This window comes from Zosterops lateralis (genome assembly GCF_965231275.1).
Source record: "Zosterops lateralis genome assembly, chromosome: 14".
NCBI lineage: Eukaryota > Metazoa > Chordata > Aves > Passeriformes > Zosteropidae > Zosterops > Zosterops lateralis.
In genome coordinates, this window is record NC_139774.1 from 14,393,060 (window position 1) to 14,409,800 (window position 16,741).

A 16,741-nucleotide genomic window follows, 5' to 3' on the forward strand; every position below is an offset into this window, starting at 1 on the left:
AAAAATTCAAATGAGAGTTTCCTGCCCAGCTGAAGCACAGAATTCTCTCCTCTGCCTTGAGTCCCTGTGTGTACTCTGAGAGCTGGAGCAATGTATGAGCCCAGTGGAACTCAGAATGCCTTAGTCACAGGTATTTATGATATATCCTAAAGTTCCAGGGGCAATCAAGGATGAGGAAATGAGTTGCACTGGGTTGTGCTGAACCAGAGTTCAGGCAAGCAGTTCCAGCATAGTCCTATCTGTAGATGTGAACAACAAGTGCATTAAAAGCACATCAAAACCAGGGCAAAGCTGTTAATTCCTGCAGCACACACCTTGGGAAGAATCAACGACACACATCCTTTTCAAAAAGTTAGGCTGCTACTTGATTTATTTCCCAGGCTATTCTCATAACTACTGAGAGTGGTTTGACACTGACAGCACCTGCAATGTCCCAGAGTGGGTTGTTTTGTTAGTAATTCTTGAGAACAAATCACTCAACTTAGTGGTCTCCAGTGTGGGAGACCACCCCAAAACACACTGCAAGTGTCTGCAGCACTGGCTGGGCTGAGAACCACTTGAGCTCCCTGGAAGCCAGACACAAATGAGTTATGGTGAGATGGGCTGGCAAAAAGGCTTTGAATCCTTGCAACACTTGCTGGACAACATGAGATGGAGATGTTTAGCAGGATCCTTCTCAAGGCAGGTTTGTGCGTCTGGCTCCTTGTGCTCGCACTCTTCCCCTGTTTGTTTTATGTTTCCCTCCTTCCTCTCCCCTCCTGGGTAAAGAGACGCCCCATTGCTAGGACAAACAAGCAAACAAAAATCCCACCCTGGTGTGTCTTCAGATTCATCCCTGCAGCCACCTAGTTCTGTCTCCAACCTCAAACTGGTGCCTTCAGTGATGTCCTCAGCCAAAATAATAAGATACAGCACAGCTTCGAATGATGAAAGCAGAAGCCCCAGTAATTGTGCTGTATTGCCTGCCCCATTTCTCCTCCTTACATTTAAGGCACCCATACCTGTGTAAATGAATCTTCCAGGCGTTCCCTTGCAAAATTGCTTGGACTTGTAGGACAATGTGACTTCTACAACCCCTGGGATATGTCGGGGAGGCGTCTGTACACGGATGGCATGTGGAGTAATCAGCTAGAGGAAACATTGGGAAGGGAGAAGAAAGAGAGAGAAAAAAAAAGCACTGTTAGATGCTGAACACTTCTTTAATAACACTTTCAGATCACAGTAAACAAGTTTGAAACATATAATTAACCTGTCAATGTTTGAATACAGTCTTGACGTAACCCACACAAAAGCCAGTGACCACAATATTTACAAGCACCTCGTAACAACGTTATTCCTGTTTTCATACATGCCAGGCACTTGCTTCCAAGTACAAGCATCAGCCCTGGTTTAATGCAATAACTCCAGCCTACAGCAGCAGCACACCCAGTTTGCTCAGATGAATTCTGGGGTCATGACAGTGTCCAACAAATCAGATTCATAAATGACACGATTACACGTGTGAGCATGGCACAGCACAAGTCCAAGGTTTTAAATACTCCAGTCCCCAGCTGACATCTGTACACTGGAAAAGCACCCTGTGCTGCTGTTTTAATTTTCTGTTCATTTTGTGGAGCTGTATCTAATTCCTGTAGAAACGCAAATCTTGGCTTCTACAGGATGCTGGATCTTTCCTTCAAAATTATGAGAGCACTCAAAACCATGTACCAAAGAAAACCATCTAACATCGCTTCCATTGTGCCTTCACTCCAATGACTGACACACATCTGAGAGGGTTTCTTCAGGTGTGGATTTACACAAAAATGAGTAGATAAACTTGATTCTCCTTTTATTGTGGCAGGGGATTCTGATCCTCTTGGTACAAAGTTTGGGGCGGGTCAGTGCTGCACTTTCCAGGCTCTCGACCATTTCTGCTTTTTCAGGATTCTGGACTAGATTTAAAATGTGGTCCCTGAAATTATTAGCAGAGCCATCTAGGAGTTCACTAATCCATAGCAGATTAACTGAAATTGCTGCTGCTCTCAGAAACTACAGCATTGTCCTTCCCATCACCAAAATGTCCTCCTCTCACTCATTGTGCTCCCTTGGCAAAAACAGTAAAAAGAAGTCCAGAGAAAAGGTGACATGATTATGTCCAACAACCAAGATATGGCTCTGGCACACGGATAATCCTTCTCTGCCTATGGCACATTAACACACCTCTAGAGAGGCAAACAAAACCAAGCCCATAACCTGGCTTGACAGTGAGCAAAGCATGAGCACTCCATGCAGTCAACTGCTCCATGCTCTTGGCTGAATCATGTCCTGGATTAAGGAATAAATTTCAACAGATTTTTTTTTTAAATAAAAAGCTTATTTTGTTCTTATTTTTACTAGGAACTAAATGTTTTAGCATTGTAGTAAGACCCTACCAAAAACCCCAGACTTTTATCCAGTTCTTTGTTTAAGGCACAGGACTAAAAAAGAGCACAGAAGGAGAGTAATATCTGTCTGAGAGCCATCTGTGCTACAGAGGGAAATGGCACACACAGTAGGGAGCTCTCCATATTTAAAATAAGAAAATTAATATTAAATCAAGTTGAACCAAAAACCAAAAACTACCAGCATCAAATGCTCCCAAAGTTGTTTAGATCCACAGAAGTCAGAAGCCACATGTCATTTTAGAAATTATCATGTATGGGGTTAATGTCTTCTTGTTTGGGAGCTCCAAAAGTATGTTTTCAGGCTCTGCTTTGGAATCATGTGGTTCAGAAACTCCCTTTTAAAAGAAACCTGCTTTTTTTTTTTTTTTTTCCTAAATTGCTCACTGTATCAATTTGAGAAAAAAAATCAAAACAAAAACCAAAACCAAACCCCAAATTTCCAAGGAATGCTTTAACTTAAATTGAGTTGTCTCACAGTTGAGTTGACCAAAGCCTAAAAGTCCAGGCCAATTCTCTTCATGCCCTAAAGAGCCAGCAGAGGCAGAGGGCAGTGCCAAGCAGCAATTGATTTCTAGTGCTTTAGACACCTCTCACACTGGGATGAGCCACTCCCTGGAAGCTTCACTCCCTCCCCACTGAATAAACATGGCAAGTTTAGACTCTTTGCTCAACTGTAAGCAGCCAAACATAACTGAGATAAATCCCATCCTCGAGTGGTTCTGGTTAACTGGGTGAACTGGCAAGATGAGAAAAAAATTATGACATTTTTGGGAGAAAATATTTGCAAAAACAGCCAAGGATTTTAGCAGTAAAGGTTAACACGCTCATCTTACTACATCAGCATGAGCTTTGCATCCCTCACCCTCATTCTGGCATCAGCTATACAGGCAGCTTCTGGTTGTATCTTTGAATTTCCCAGCATTTACTGGTCTGTCACCACTTTAATGTTCTTTAAACATAATTTGTGGCATTTTCCAATACTCATCTTCCCTGGTTCCCAAGAAATGTCTGACCTATTTATGGTCCATTGTTACAGAGAGCTGGGGAGAGTTAAGCAAGTTTCCTGGTTTGTTCTCCACAAACAGTTTGGTTTTCCTTTGTGCTCTGAAGTAAATAAGTTTAACTATGTTTAAAACCACAAATATACAATAATGTCGCCCACACATTCCCAAAGGGTGAACATTATGTCTGAAGTCCTATGGTTTAGGACACTCAGGATGTATTTTATTCCTCTCTTCCCTACAACTAAAGCTTGGGAGGTATACCAGGAGAATACATGTGCCTTTTCCTTTTGCTTTTTCTCCATCACATCTGTCATTGACCACTGGCAGGGATTCAGTGCTGAGCCAGGGGGGCATTTGTTCTGGGTCAGCCTTCAGGTCTCCTGTACAAAGAGGGAACTGGCCAGCTTGGTTACACACCAGGAGTTACCCAGATTGCTGTCAGAGCAGGACATTGGCTTTAAGAGACAAAAAAATGTTCTCTTGCACATCGAAACCTCCCACCTTGGGTCTTAAATTCTGGTTCCACTGCCAGGATCTGCTTTGGACTGTGAGCAGCTCTCCAAATTGTCCTGACTCTGGTTTGCAATCCAAGTGACCCAACTGGTGCTGTACATCTCTGGGCAGTCCAAACCCACCCATAGCAAAAGCAGATCTGCCCCTGCCTTCCATAACTCCAGGATTATGGAATGTTTTCCTGGCTACACTGTCAGCCCGGGACCTGATCTTGGGAACCTACTCTATCTTTTCTCCTTTCACACTGACACCGCCTGTGCCTTCTTCAAGGCACAATCTGCCTCATATTTACATGCAAAGCATCTGGAAGAGGTGAGCTGTTACCATTCAGGGACATTAAAAGTAGAGACACCACTTCTGGATGCCTCTGAGCTCCAAACAGCTGGAGACTGGTGAAGAGTTTTGGGGAAGCATCACGACATGTTCATCCTGATGTTTTTAGGCATCTGTCCTTGCCCAGTGACAAACAAAAGACACTGAGGTAGATGAGGTCCCTGTGTGACCCAGCAGGGCCAGTTGTGCATCCTCACCTCAGATGGGAACTCTCAGTGCATGAACAGACACCAAAACAATCGTAGCAATGACATGCCAAGAATCCCTAAATATGAGTTATGCATTAACCTGTGATTTGGACATGAAGCCAGCAGCCAAAATCCCAGATCCATCTTCCTCCTCCATTCCAGCATTCAGCAAATTGAGAAATGGAGCTGGACATAAAATTAGCAACTGGACCTTTCTCCCAAGGGATTTTCAAGTGATTTGGCCTGGTACTTAGCAAAGCATTTGCTGTTTGGTATAAATTCTTACATGTCAGCTGAGACATGCAGTGGGTTGCACTAAAACCTGGGTTAGGGATGGTCTGAATGGTGGGCGGTGCCCGGCCCTCAAAATCCAAAACACATTTGGGCTGAGTGTGTACAACAAGCCTCTTTCTGTGGTTTGCTAATATATTCTAGGCATTCTTGTGTGATACAGCATCATTTCACACTCTTCAGAGTGCCAGGTTACTTTCTTTTTTTAAAAGTGACATTTTATAAGGAGATGTCATTAATCTGAGTCACTAGTTTATTTTTGCATGCTTGAGCTCTGGTTTGTGGTTAGGGAAATGGTGACAATCAGTCATAAATTTGACTTTGACTCTGTGTGAAGAAGACCATTAGAACAGGAATGAAGAAAAATCCCACCAACTGAAGGTAATGACAGCTTTCAGTGAGAACAGAACCCTTAAGCTACCTATATTTTAAAAAACGACCAATGACTTTGCACGCCTCAATTCTGGGCATCCAGATGCTGCTTAATAAGCCTTGGTTTGCAAAAAGAGGATGCCTACTCATTTTTTAAAAATGAGTCAGAGCTCCAAAATAAGCACTCAAAACCAGAGACTTCCAAAATCAATAACAAACATAAAAAGCAAAATAACAAACTGTGTCACAGAATTTGATTCAGCAGCAGTAAAAAAAAAAAAAAAAAAAAAAAAAAATTTGCACAAAAAACCCACCAAACCAAAAAAAAAAAAAAAAATCATCCTCTGTTTTTGGGCTGTACAAAGGTAAAAAAGAAAAAAAAAAAGAAAAAAAAATAAAAAGATGTTTCACTGCTTCATCTTTTCTTAATATAAAAGAAAAAAGAAGTTGTTTCCAGCTGACTCTGTACAGCTGCAGGAATGTTCTTGGCAGGAAAATGTTTGAAGAAATAGTTCATTCTAAGCAAATATTGTGGAATATTTATAAGAAACTAATTTTGTCTTCACAATCACGTATTTGCCCTGCAACTCCACTCTCAGAGTCTCAGCACCCCAAGAGCAGAGAGAAACAAGGCAGGCTCTTATCAGCAGTGCCCATTTGGGATATTTGTGACCACGCAGGGCCCCAAAACTTGGGTGAAACCCCCCAAATTCCAGCTCTGTGTGTGTGTGTGCAGTGCACAAAGAGGCAGCAGAGCCTGTCTGGCACACAGAAGGTTTGCTGGGAGGGTCTGAGCACATCCAGCATGTGCACACGACAGACCAGCGCTGTTTGTTTGGCCGTTATGAAAGGCTCTCGGAAAAAAAAAAAAAAAAAAGAAAAAAAAAAGAAAAAAAAAACGGCATTAGACGGCCCATTCTGCTGTATTCTAAAAATATCATGGGCTTTTAAAGTCATTTTTATAAAGTAGTATGGGAGGTAAGGATTAATTGAACCTACTGGCTTAGGGTATCTGCATTTCTGCTCAAAATTAATGTGACAAATTAAGTTTTTATTTAGTTCTCCCTGGCTGAGAAAGGTTGCAATTATGTTAGAGTGTTTACAGCTAAAATATATGTTTAAATAATAAATATGTGTTTCAGAAACCATTTCAAACCTCCTTTTTTAACACTGTCAACTCCATTTCAAGCATATAAATATTTCAATTACAAAACTTGAATACATGTAAAATAAATTAAAAATATATTATTTACATTTCAAATTATTTATAACATGCTGCTCGACAGCAACAAATTCACTCTTAAAAGGAAGTTGCTCTTTCTTTTTTGGCTCTTAACTTTACTTCTGAATTAGGGTAGGATTTATATTTTAAATATCCATGCAGCTCAGGTATTTACATGGATTTTGCTATAATGAACTCTGAGTAATATAGGACCTTTACGATAATTATCTTCACAGCACCTCTCCAAAGAAGGTGACTAATCTTATTACTGTTTTAGAGAAAGGGAATTGAACTTTAAGTAGATTATACGATTTGCCCAAGGTCCCATGCAAAGTCTGTGGCAAAATTATGCTTAATTTCAATATTAGACTTCATCCCCCAAACCACCTGCAATTACAGCTGAAACTGAAGCTGGAAAAATCTACATGAAAATGCTCTGCAAGACTCATTCTTTTTCTTTAGTTTCTGCCTATCTGGTTTTGTTTGGAATTTTCTGAAGCAGAGGTAAAATCATGTTTCCTTTGGATCCATGAAACAACAGGATGAACTTTAAAATTTGTCCAGAGTTCAGTGACAAAATAACCTGGCCAAGTTTGCTCATAACTGGGCCTTGCTGGCAGCTCAGGATGAGCCTGATCCAGTTTTCTAATGGACTCAGATTCAGAGGATTGACAGTTCAGTTTTATACTCTATTAAAGTAAAACAAAAATATTCTTCTTGGGCACTGAAAATGCCTTAGACATTTTTAGAAATGGGAAGGCAAATGAAAGAACTTATTTTGTACTTCATAGGTGGCTTGTATGTGTATTTTGAATTATTTATAGATCACTATTATTTAGGGATCACTAAGAAAGCTCATGCATTTCTGCACTTGTTTACCATGTTTGTCTGCTTCTTTTAGAAAGAATGTTCTTTTCTCCTATATGATTTTTGACTGCTCTCATAGGTTATGAAATGAGAAGCAATTCTGTGAGGGAGAGGCAGTGAAAGAGTTTTCCTCAACGCCAGCTTGCAGCCCATTGCAGCACTCCCAGGCTGGCTTCAGTCTGGACCCCCTCTAACATTATTAATTCCATGACAAGGCCTTGCAACCATCAGCAACAATGTTTTGACCAGCACTCAGTCTCCCGAGATTAGAAATTGACAATTAATGGCTTCCACTAATAAATAGAATCAAGATTTATAATGAAAGATCCAATTCTGCAGCACCAAAATCTGAGCACTTTCCTCCCAGCCCCTTCACCTTTCCCTGTTAAACGTCTGCAGCCATAATGGCTTCAATACTAACACACAAAATGCTTACACTGGGCCCAGGGGGCACTTTCATGATCACATAAGGGCTTCAGAATGGGGCTCATTTACTATCTCTCCTTTTCTGGAATGCCCTTTCATCCACACTTGTCCTCAAGTGGAAGGATGAGAGAGAGAGAGAGAGAGAACAGTGAAGGACATTAGAGAATACTCTTCACATGGAAAAACTGCTGCCATATGTGCAATGGAATCAGTAGGGGGAATGTGCTGGATATAAATTAAGTGGTGTTGATTTAAGATTTACAGAATGTAAGGTAAAGCATCAGAAGGCCCTCTCACCATTGGGAAGGGTTGCATAGATATTTCAGGGAGGCTGGGTTTTTTTTCAGAATTAAAACAATGAAAATGACAATTTCTTATTAAACCTTAAAATTGCTTTTGGAAAGCAATTTGCTCAAAATATAAACCCTTCCTTGGAGCTGTCTCCCTGTGCCAGTGGGGGAACTCTGCCACGGTTTCTACAAACCTGGCCATGGCCATTTGGGGGATGCTGCCCAGGTTTTTACTTCCCACAGGTTTTTGGGGAATGTCAAGCTCCGCAATTAATTATGTGCTGGGAAAATACAGGATTTAAGGAGCTGGGAGGAATAACAACAGCAAAAACATAGATAAGAAACAAGGAAAGGGCTTCTGTGAAACTACAGGGGCCCTGCTGGGTATGAGGAGTCCACTGTGGCTACAACACGGTGCATTTGGTTGCTGCTGTGAAAATGGTATTTACACCAAGCAGCCAGACTTTAGGTATATGCTGTTCAGAGGTGCTGAATTTCTGCAATCTCCACCTCATTGAGCTGCAGCTACCAGCAGCCAGTTTCCCTGGAAAGTGGGATCACCTAAACGTTTGTTTCCTGTGGGCCCTCAGCTATGGTAGCGCTAAACACAGAATTATTCACACAGGCATTTACCCTTCCCTTTCCCTGGAATAAAATGCACTGAGCTAAATTCTGGGCCAGCGAGAGGAGATGCAAATCCCCCTGGCTCTAATGCATTCCTGCCACAGGTAAATTTGACTAATCATTTTCATAAAACTGAACGAGGCGAGGATTGGTGCGTCGACATTTGTTGCTGATTTAGCACGTGGCCCAGAGAAAGGACAGGCTGGCTACAAGGAGACAAAGCTATTAGACATTAACGTTCAGACAACACCTACCTCACTCCAAACCAGCATGGTGCCGAATATGACCTGTAACCCATCAAAGAAATTGTCTCCTATGATGATGACAGTGGCACCTCCTGTAGTCCATCCTTCACTTGGACTGATGGCTTTGATACATGGTGTAGCTGCTTTTCAACACGCATGAAAAAGAGAAGTATTCTGCTGTTAGAACTGGATTTTAATGATAGAAGACATGAGAAAAATAAAACAGAAAAAGCTTTCATATCCCCTCCCCTTACTAACACAAAGATTTCAGCAATCTCATTCTTTGTAGTACATATGCATGACCTCAAACTCTATCTTTGGAAGCATTTTTTTTTCCTTAATTAATTTCTGTTTGGTTTTATTATCTGCATTGAAAACATAATTTTTTTTAAAATCCTACACTTACAAAAAAATCACAGCATGATAGGCAGAGACCAGCTGGAAATCAGGACACATCCCTTTTTTATTGTATATGAAATGCACAAGGCTGAAGTTAATAAAACAACCTCCAGTAAGCTTGCTTTATTATCCATCAGAACCCAAACTCACCAAGGAAACTCCCATAAATATTATGGAAAATATTGGCAAAATAAAAAAGGGTGTAACCCTCAGCATTTCTCTAACTATTCTGCAATCAGATCCAGGTTGTCCAGTATTAAACCATCCTGCCCTGATTAATGCTTTGGCTACTACGAAAAAAAAAACAACACCCCACAACCAAAAGCCACAGCTGCCATCCAGTCATTCCAGTTGTATTGCATCTACAGGGTAAACAAGATGTGTGTGCAACACATTTTGCCATATCCATGGAGTCTCACAGCTACTTTCTTGGCATTGTCTCCACTCAGAGCCTCTGAGAGGATGTCGAAAACTCAAGTTCTGCTCAAATCTTGGACTAAGAGCTTCTGGTTTAAGACTTTGTAAGCAGTAGCAGCTCAAATATTGGTGGTCTGGGGCAGTATAAACATTCACATATTGATTCTGCTCCTCTGCAGCACTGGGGCACCTTGGAATTTAACTGTGCTGAAGCAACAGAAATAACATTACTGTAAAAACAGGCAAAAAACCCTGGGTAGTTCTCTGCTGTGGAGTCTCAGGGTGGTCACACAGGCTGATGGAAAGAAACAACTTCACCCAAGATGCCACCAACTTTTCTTTGCTGATACAGCATGAGGTGAGAATACCACATTGGAAACATTAGATATCATTTTAAGCAAAGCCTCAACAATTTCATTACTCATGGAAAACAGGTTCAAGGAGCAGCATAAGTCCACCAGCCAACCTTCCACCAGTGTTGGAAAGAATCATTCTTTCCTGTAGATATGAAGCCAAAGGGAAGAAGATGCACTGCAAACTCAGGAACGGCTGCCACTGCCCAATTTTAGGGTTGGTGGCATTTGGCTGTGAATTGCAACTTGATGGAAAGGCTGATTGAGCTGTTAATTTGGTTTGTAACTTTGATTATTTGACAATGTACTCAAGGAAGAGCACTCAGGCACTTCCGCAGGTAAGGATTTACTAGGAAGATGGGGATGTTTTAGCACCATCCAGGATAAAACCCTTGCCCTCATGAGTTACTCAACGTGGCAGTGTAGTGAGTTACTTAATGAGGCACAGCCCATGTCCTAAATTCTTCTAATTGTCAAGACAGAAAATTAATCCGTTCACAGAAGCCTAATTCAAAATGCTCCAGAAATAAAGTGCTAAAGAGACCCCGCGCATCTTTATGACCCCGTAGTGAAGTTCTGCTTGGTTGGAGCTAATTGCAAGAGCCAGTGCGGCTGCTGGGAAGCTCCTTCCCCTCAGCCCCTGGGCAGGGTGGGAGGTGGGGAGCTGGGAAGCAGGAGGGAGCTGGAAAAGGAGCATTTGAGTCACCATGAGCAGTGTTTCTGTGAGCATTGCCCCAGACTCACACCACTGGTGGTGGCAGACACGGATGGGGAGCAAACGGACCCTGGCCCTACCTACAAAAGGTTGCAAGTGTCAGGCACAAACTTTTCCACTACTTAAGCTGATGGGGATGCCAGCTCCAGGGAAAAACACAAACAGGCAGAAAAAAAAAATCATTACCCTACTCCAAACTTGGCAGAGTACAGCCATTAACTTTTACATGAGCTAACAAAAGAAACATCCTGACATTACCGTCACGAAAACGTAGCGCGCACACAGAAGTAACTTCAATATGTTTAATTTGGATTCAAGTTCCTTGCATAAAACTGTGCATAAAAACCACTGTGATGTCCAAAAGCAAATGCTTTCCCTTCAGCCAAGCTCACAGCAACAGATTTACAGTGAAAGCAGCTTTTCAAAATGCCATCTAGCCCTTTCACAGAATCAAAAATTTTCATAAATAAAAATTAAAATCACTTCCAAATTACACCCTTTCCAGTATTTCCAGTTGATTGTGGACACATACCCCCCACAATAAAACCCAGAGATAATCAGTTTCCCATGTGTCAGAGAATGAGCTACTTTTCTTAAAGACTACAAGCAACATTTTTTTTTTCCTAAATACCAGTGAATAAAAACTATTTGAGACCATAAGCCATTAACAGAAAACATATGCAGGCTTTGCTGAAAGGGTTGTCAAGCACTGGAAGAGGCTGCCCAGGGAAGTGGTTGAGTCACCATCCCTGGAGGTATTTAAAAGCCATGTAGATGTGGCACTTGGGGACATGGTTTAGTGGTGGGCTTGGCAGTGCTAGGTTTACAGTTGGACTCAATCTTAGGGGTTTTTTCCAACATAAATGACTCTAGAATTGAAAATTATAGATTCAAGTAATCTTTAAAATGAACGCAAGATACTCTTGTGTAGTTACAGGACCCCACAAAAAAAGTTCTTGCTATTTATGTTGTGATGTTCTTTGTGTTCCCTATGTTGCACCTCAACAGAGGTTCAAGTTGCTGCCCTGTTTGTGCTGCCTCATGATTGTAATATTTTATATCAAACATATGCCAAGTCCCATCAATGGCAGCCAGGGGGACTGAGGCAGACACTCAGGGCTCTGTGTTGCACTGAGGCTGTGAGGTCTTCACTGGGACACTCACCTGCAAAGCCACTGTGACCACCAGCATTATATTTTTATATAATTTATATTTAAATATATAGAAATTGTGCTGAATCAGTGCCTCATCAAACCTGCTGGTGATAGTCCAGGACATCTCCTCTGAGGATAAAAAGTCAGAACTTGATGGTTTAATAAACAGAGCAGGATGTTGCCCTTTGCAGGCACAGAGATGGAGCAAGAGCACTGTTCATTCCCAAATGATATCAGGGCATTATTTTCCCATGTCGCAAAAACCAGAGGGACTCCCCAACTTTCCCCACACAACTTCTTCTTATTTTAAAGTGCAAGTGTCTATAAAGGTTGGAAGGGCTGCAGGAGGTGCTGCCCAGCCAGGGAAGTGGCTCTGAAGGGCTGCATCCCAAGGAAGACGTGCTGAGGGAGGCATCCAGACTGCTACCTGTTTTTGAGGGCACAAAACATGTTTATACAATGACATATTTGCAATAACCAGTGTCATTCAGGACGCTGGTCTGTCTAAAACGTTGTCCTTCCCAGGCCCTTTGCTTGGAGCACCAAGGAGGATGGAATTGGGTCAGCATCACCACAGGTAACACTGGGAGGGGGGCAAGGGATGACCTCAGCTCTATTTATGCCCCTGGTACAAATGTCTGGCCAGCTCAGGCCCTCAGCTCTTCATATTTCTGCTCTTAATCACTTGGCAACTTCCAAAGCACTGTCTGGAAGGTGTTTACTTCTGTGCAACCCTAAGAAAACAGAGCTAGGCAGAATAATCTTTTCAGTGGAGGCCTTGATTTTTCTACATTTTGTTTTGGTCAAAAGACAAACCAAAATACAGAACTTTTTTTTTTTTTTTTTTAAACAATGCAAAGTTCCAGAATCTCTAATCTCTATCTGGAATTGACTATAACACTTTTCAATATCTCCAAGAAAAACAAAATGTTTTGTTTCAAAATATTATCACTTCTCATGCCCTTCTGTAACCCCAGAGCATAATTTCTGAAACAGTGTTTTTAAAACAAATAGAAAAAAAGGTTACATAAAATCTAGCTTTTCTGTAGAAAAAGAGATTTAGTCAAAGTCTGAAGCTTCACTGATAACAAAATTCAGCCAAGGACTCTAGACCAGTCCTAATCAAGGCAGTGAAGCCTACATGATTGATAATATGAACAGACTTTAAGTCCAGGAAAGAATTATAACAAAACAAAAAAAGAATAATTGCTCATTCCTACATATATATGAACTTTTCTGTCATTGTTGAATGAACAGTTGGAAGCCAACTACAATAAGAACCGAAAGATTTGGTAGCCCAGCTATCAGAGAGGATTTTCAGACTCTTTGGTGTAAGAGTATCACATTCATTGTGTTTTTTCAGAACAGCTGAGGGAAAACCAAAGCAGGACCTTGGAGCTCCTCGCTGGAGGTGATGTGGCCACATCCTCCACCTGCTGAAATGGCCTAATGGTTATGGGCTCTAATGAATCACAGAATCACAGAATGTGCAGGTTGGAAGAGACCCTCAAGATCATGGAGTCCAACCCAGCCCTAACACCTCAGCCAGGTCATGGCACCAAGTGCCACATCCAGTCTTGTTTTAAACACATCCAGGGATGGTGACTCCACCACCTTCCCAGGCAGACCATTCCAGTACTTAAGCTGAGCTTAAGTTCTGAGCTGTTCTCCTTCTTTGGATAATATCAGGACAAGTCAGTGCCCACCTCTGACCCGTCCCATTGCGCTGCCCCTGCGGGCCAAGCTCACACACAGAGATGTCAGAGGCAGGTTCTGCAATCCCAAACTTATTGAGGCCAATGGGAATCCTGCCACTGGCTTCAAAGCCGAGGGTTCTATCAATAAATGGTAAAGATTTATGAGTCAAAACCTTAATGGCTCCAAGGAAAACAACGTTCTTAGGAAACCTTCATTTTTCTCAAAGTACACATTGTTCAAATATTATCACCTCCCATACAAAGGATGGCAGGTACCAACTCCAGCACATGGGGAGCAATAAAAGGAAAAGTTTTTTGTTGTATGCTGTGTGTGCCAGTGTGTTCCTGTGTTCCCACACTTCCCAGCTACTGATACACAGGGATTTTTCTTCCCTCAAACTGTGACAATAAAATGATTACCCCGCCACAGTTTAGCATAATGGTTCAGAAATGCTCATGGCATATTGCAGAGTTAAAGTGGAAATTATTAGGTAGCTCTTCTTTGTTATAATAATGATCACTCCACAAATAAAAGCTCTTCTCCCAAAGGTACTGCAAGGCACAAAATGCTAATTCTGAAGATTATGTGTGCGCTTTTATTAAATATTACTCTGCCCTGTCTGTTTGAGGGCTTCACTGCTCTGATTGTTTTGTGAGTGCCATGTTAATGTCAGCCCCATCTTGCTAGCAGCAGGCACACATTTTAGCTTTTGTATGAGAGTTGATCAAAGGCCACGTGCTGAGGGAATTGCTGAGAAAACACGGACAAGCGATAAAAATCTAACAGATTAATTGGTTTAAATTTCATTTCAGGGCGTTGAACTTTGGCTCAGGACACAAGTACTACACTACCAGTCAGGGCCTAATTACCACATTTCCAATTTGCCTCTGAACAATGCTTGGCAGGGAGAATAATAACAGTACTAATAATGATCAGTACTAATAATACTAATAACAATAACAATAATAATAATAACAAAACAACAGCATTAACATCTCCTCTTAGCTTCTTGTACACATTTAACAACTAACTTTGTGTGCAGGCAGTTGCAGTAGGAAATTCCTCTCTCCCACACCACCACCCACCTGCCTCCTGAGCATTTCTACCTGCCTCAAACAGCACCTGATGACAGAAGAAATAACAGAGGCCCTCAGGAGCATCTGAATTTACAGAATCAATAATCTACCAACTCCAGCCCCTCACAAACACACACTGGACGTTTCATACTCTTAATTAGGGACCTGCATTTCTAAACAGAGATAGCTTTTTATCCTCCAACAGAAATGATCTGTTCCACTGATAGAAAACAGAGGCTGGAGGGAAAAAAAACGTATTTACCACAAAGTTTATGGGTGGCCTTGGAATAAGGGTTAATTGAGCTTAGAGGTAAATGTTCACTGAGGTGAATTAGTGGGATGCACAGCTATCAGCAGGGCTCTGGGACTGCTCCTATTTAGCTTCTGAAATGTATTTGCTCTATGATTAATATCCAGTTTGTGCTGGTGACTGTAAGAATGACCTCGCCTGCAGTTTTTATCATGAAGTGTGGTTTCATCCTCTATTATTCCATAGATGAGGCTCCGACAACAGTTGCTGCATCACAACAGGAGTTTAAATGATAGGGCACATGGTTTTATTTTTCTTCTCTCTAAGAGTATTGTGACACGCAAGGAGAGTTGCATAAAGGCAGTTAAAACTGGGAATTAAGAGGAACAGGGAATTTATGTCTCATCTTAGAGGAAGTACTGAAAATATCTGGAATTTAATTTAATTTTCCTTTTTTTTTCATTGGGTAAAACCTAATTCCAGGCTAAATAAATAAATGAGCCACAGATTAACCCACAGTTTATGGGTCTGATCCTGCAACCCGTTAAATGCTTTCACCAAACGACCGATTTTTCAGAATATCAACACAAATCAGTTTTAAGCACTCAAAACCATAACTTATGGAAGTTGTGATTCAACAAACCACTCAAGTAAGTGCTTAAAAACCCCGCTGAAGAAGTTGCAGGATAAGGAACTTGATCTTTTAAGATAGTTGGGCAGTGCCTGTGAAAAGCTCCCAAGAGCTGGGCAGTGGATACAGAACTGGGGCTTCCCATTTCATGGGCCATGTGTGGATTCCTCTGTGCAGGGCAGGGCTCATCCAGCCCCACACAAGCACCAGCACCAGCACAGCCAGCACAGCAATGTCAACACCTTGGCCTTAGGATTCATTACAAATTCTGGGATTTTTTCCAATTTAAAAGAAAAAGACAAATATTTTTGAGGGGTTGAGCTGGGCCGTTTTGTTGTGTTGAGGGGATTGTTTGGGTTTGGGGTGGTTTTGTTTTCCCCTAAGTAATATCCTCATTCCTGAGGATTGTCAGGCTGCTCACTGGTCTGAGCATGCTGAAAGGGTGAACCCTAAAAATTCTGTCTGCCCAGGCAGTGGTGCCATTCCAGCCTGGTCTGTGGGGCATTGCTGGGGCAGCTGAAGGGAACTGAAGTTTATAAACCAGCCTGGATGGGGAAAAGTCCTCAGGACCAGCCCAAAGGGTCAGTCATGGGCACTTCAGGGAAAGGGAATGTGGCAGAGCTTTTATGTATTTTACCGGAGCATTAAATCTTCACCCCTAAGCTAAACAATGTGTTTGCTGCTTATCTCAGTGAAGTGATGATCTTCCTGCCTTCCTCTTGCGTATCGAGCCGGCCCCGTCTCCCATTCTCTGCTGACAATGAGCAGCTGCTGTGCAGGAAACAGGGCAGCAGAGGTTTCCCTCTCCAGCAGATAACTCAGGCAGCTTTGTGCGACACAGGCACGAGGATGTGCTGCCCTGCTCCCCCTTCCCAGCCCTCTCCTCGATATTTGGGGGGGTTTTAGCATATGCAAGCCTTAAAGATTACAGCACCCTGCCAAAAATGGCAACCTCCTCCCGGTCCTTCATGACATCTGCACTGGGTGAAATCACTGAACCAAAAATACACGAGCCGTGCAATCCCTCCAGGTTGGGGGAAGGGAAGGAAGGTTGCATTTGTTTCTGTTTTCCACTAGTGAAAATTAAAGGTCTTGGCTGTGATTTTCTGCTGAACATTTTGGATGCACGGTTCCCATTAATGGGAAATGAAAATGTAAATTACCTGGGATAATATTCCACCTACAATCAATACTTAAGCCAGTGTTTCTCTTTTATCCTTGCTGATGCCTCAGCTAGCAAAGTTACATTT

At 41.9% G+C, this 16,741-nt stretch overlaps 1 protein-coding gene across 5 annotated transcripts in view; it reads right to left on the bottom strand.

The window, feature by feature from the left end:
• The window catches only part of EBF1 (EBF transcription factor 1), a 267,551-nt gene that overhangs the window by 60,858 nt on the left and 189,952 nt on the right, over positions 1 to 16,741 (bottom strand). For 3 of the 5 annotated variants that reach the window (XR_014591142.1, XM_083871630.1, XM_083871628.1), the window contains exons 9-10: positions 8,808 to 8,941; positions 1,002 to 1,128 (exon numbers count right to left, since the gene is read on the bottom strand). Coding sequence is in view for 4 of the 5 variants with exons in the window: in XM_083871630.1 (XP_083727756.1) it covers positions 1,002 to 1,128; positions 8,808 to 8,941 (261 nt within the window). In the remaining variant the exon portion in view is untranslated. The remainder of the gene's footprint in view (positions 1 to 1,001; positions 1,129 to 8,807; positions 8,942 to 16,741) is intronic. The other 2 variants (XM_083871631.1, XM_083871629.1) reach the window with 1 other exon arrangement.